The sequence below is a fragment of the Octodon degus genome, unplaced genomic scaffold, assembly GCF_000260255.1.
Source record: "Octodon degus isolate 3935 unplaced genomic scaffold, OctDeg1.0 scaffold00153, whole genome shotgun sequence".
NCBI classification, from domain to species: domain Eukaryota; kingdom Metazoa; phylum Chordata; class Mammalia; order Rodentia; family Octodontidae; genus Octodon; species Octodon degus.
In genome coordinates, this window is record NW_004524729.1 from 581,527 (window position 1) to 584,458 (window position 2,932).

The 2,932-nt window shown below is 48.8% G+C and overlaps 1 protein-coding gene across 2 annotated transcripts in view; it reads right to left on the reverse strand.

Annotated features, from left to right (window-relative positions):
- The window catches only part of Arfgap3 (ADP ribosylation factor GTPase activating protein 3), a 27,788-nt gene extending 25,818 nt beyond the window's left edge, over positions 1-1,970 (reverse strand). For both annotated transcript variants that reach the window (XM_023702563.1, XM_023702562.1), the window contains exon 1: positions 1,893-1,970. In XM_023702563.1, coding sequence (XP_023558331.1) covers positions 1,893-1,919 — 27 coding nt within the window. In that variant the 5' untranslated portion in view covers positions 1,920-1,970. The remainder of the gene's footprint in view (positions 1-1,892) is intronic.
- Between the last annotated feature and the right edge of the window lie 962 nt (positions 1,971-2,932).

Below are 2,932 nucleotides of genomic sequence, written 5' to 3' on the forward strand. Positions count from 1 at the left end.
GCTTGCAGGCAAGCACTTATTCTACTGAGCTATTTCCCCAGCCCTCTTCATGGGCAGCACTGCACAGTGACATTACCAGTCCCCACTGCTATCTCACTAAAGGCGTAGGGAATGCCACGCATAGAAATCCGACACCTTGGCCAAGGCCACCCTCACAGTGGGGCGACCTGCTCAAGCTGAGCCCCTGCCTACCCTGCGCTGCCCTGGCCAGCTAAGGTCCAGGGCGCTCTCCGCTGGAAGACTTAGCCCTAGGAGGAAACGCAGACCGCTGGGAGGGGAGCACTGCTGAGTCTGCAGTGCAGGGCCATAGGCCAAGGGTACTGAGGCGACACCTAGCATGTCTAATTCTAAGACACATGTTCTTAGGAGGCCAGGAAGTGCTCTCTTAGAAAATGGAAGGAAAATTGGTTTGTAGCTCTCCAAAACCCACCTGACAGACCACATACCTCAGTATTCTTATTTCTCTCATTAGGGAAAATTAAACCCAACCAAAGTTTAAAATTTTTTTAAAAAGATAAAGAAATGTGGCCTAGGGCCTCACTACGTAGATCAGACTCATGGTGATTCTCCCATTTTCAGCCTTCCCCGCACTGCAATTACAGGTGCGTGCCACCCCGCCCAGCCTCAGTCCCTGTCTCAGCGCACCCTGGGGCAGGGCCGGCAGGACCTGCCTGGGTTTGAACACGGTTTGCAGCTGTGCTCTGCCTAAGCAGGCGCTTTAGCCCGCTCACCTATCTGGCTGGCCCTAGGCATCATTTTTACTTGAAATGTATACTAATAAGAGTGTGTTACACTTTAACAGTATTCTAAGGGAATTCTATTTGCTCTAAACCTTTTTTTCATCTTAAATAGTGTTTCACAAGGTTTTGCTGGGAATGTTTCAGAGAATCTGACAGATTAAATTTATATGTTTGTGGATGGTTAAGTATGTTTTTTATTAAATTTTTTTTAAAAATTTTATTTATTTATTTAGTGTGTGTGTGGCCAGCTCAGCCCACCAGGGGGCGGGGCTGGCTGGCATGTGGTGCTGGGGATTGAACCTCGGTCCCTGTGCTTTGCTTAGCTTAGCTTGTTCTAAGTAGGTGCTTTAGACCACTGAGCCATCTCACCAGCCTGAGCCATCTCACCAGCCCTGGTTAAGTATGTTTGTAAATGCAATTAAGGAAATCTTATTTATTTATGCAGTACCGAGGATTGAACTCAAGACCCTGTGCTTGGCAAGCACTTATTCTACTGAGCTATCTCCCTGACCCAGGAAATCACTTTTAAATCACTTAGTTTATAACATGTAACACTTGTCTGCTGTATTACCAGTTTTTTAAAATTTGTAGATGTAATAAATTAAAAACTAATTCAAGTACATGTGATGCCTTCTAAGCATAAATGCTACATTTAGTAGAAAAACTGTAGTCATAAAGATGCTTCCGGTCCCTCTGTCAGCCATGTCAAGCCTGCAGACTATCTTTTTCTTTATTTTTTTACCTCTTTTTTGAGGAATTGTCTTGGGTTGTATGTAAAATATATAAAAAGCCAAAAGTGTGGTGCGTAGGTTGGACGTAGGTTGGACGTGGGTGCCGCACCCTGTCTGTGGTGGCACTGAGGATTGAGCCCTGGGCGTTTGCACGCACTACATGTCCAGCCCTTGCATTTTCTGCAAGCATTTACCACCATGCTATTTTCTGCTTATCCTCTGTGACCACACTCTGACCCTCACTGTCCACAGGAGAGGCCTGATTTCTTTCCATGTGCCTGAAAGGTTGCCCAAAGCCTCGGGTTCACAGGGCTCAATACACTCAATAAAGCAGCCCGAGGGCTCCGAATGCACAGGGTGGGCAGCTCTCTGCAGTGACCCAGGGCGTAGCAAGAGGGCGGGGATGTCAGGGTGAACTTACGGCATTGGCATTTCCTCCCACTTGCATGCACCGCAGCTGAAACCATGACCAGTTGGAATCCAGCTCTGTAGATCTGGAGGAAAGAATGTTTCTACCGTCAACGCCTTTATTCTCCAGAACCAAAGCCCCGAGCTCCTGAAAACCAGATCCTTGGGCGTTAGAAGCCTAAGGAGTGGTGGCTCCTGGGGTGATGGTTGGCATGAGCAGCCCTTGGCCCCTCTTGTCCTTGCTGCAGCTGAGGCTGCCATGGCCCAATGGCCTGTCCTGTGCCCCGTTGTTGGCAGGCTGTGCCAGGCGTCACACCAGCTCCAGGCGCCATCTTCTGTAGGCCAAGGGACATGAAGGTCTTTGTGGGGCTGCCACTCTTTGCTCTCCTCCTAGTGAGTTAGGAGCTAAAACATGACTGTGTGCAACACGGAGCCTCTATGTGGACTCTCTCAGGCCAGGCAGGCGGCCAGAGGCCTCTAGGCCCTGCGTTATGATCTAAGGATGGGATCTGAGGATGGGATCACCCCACACCACCTCCAGCAGCGGGGACAGAAACAACAGGATTCCCAACAACAGGTTACTAAGGGGCCAAATGCATGCAGCCCTCTCTCCTGAGCCCAATGAAGAATGAAGAGCATGGTTGTCCCTGCCAACCCAGCAGCCGGGCCCAGCTGGCCCGAAGGACACGGGCGCTCAGAACCACTGTGGGTAGGACACGCCTGACAAAGTGGAGAGTGAAGGCTTCGGCTCCCAAAGATCTTCCTTTCCTGCTGTCCTTCCTTCCCCGGACTCATTTCTGTGCCTCTTGGTATTATTCAGGCTTTTAAAAATGTTTTTAGAAGTTTAAAATGTGCTTAGTATTTTATTTTCTTTTGTTTTTGAGACAGGGTCTCACTACATAGTTCAGGCCGCCCTTAAACACATGGCCCTCCTGCTTCAGCCTCCCTGAGTGCTGGGATCACAGGTGTGCACCACCATACCTGGCAGTCTTTGTAAATGTTAGCAGCTATTTTAAAGGTAATTCTAACTTCAGATTAAAATTTTTTTTTTTT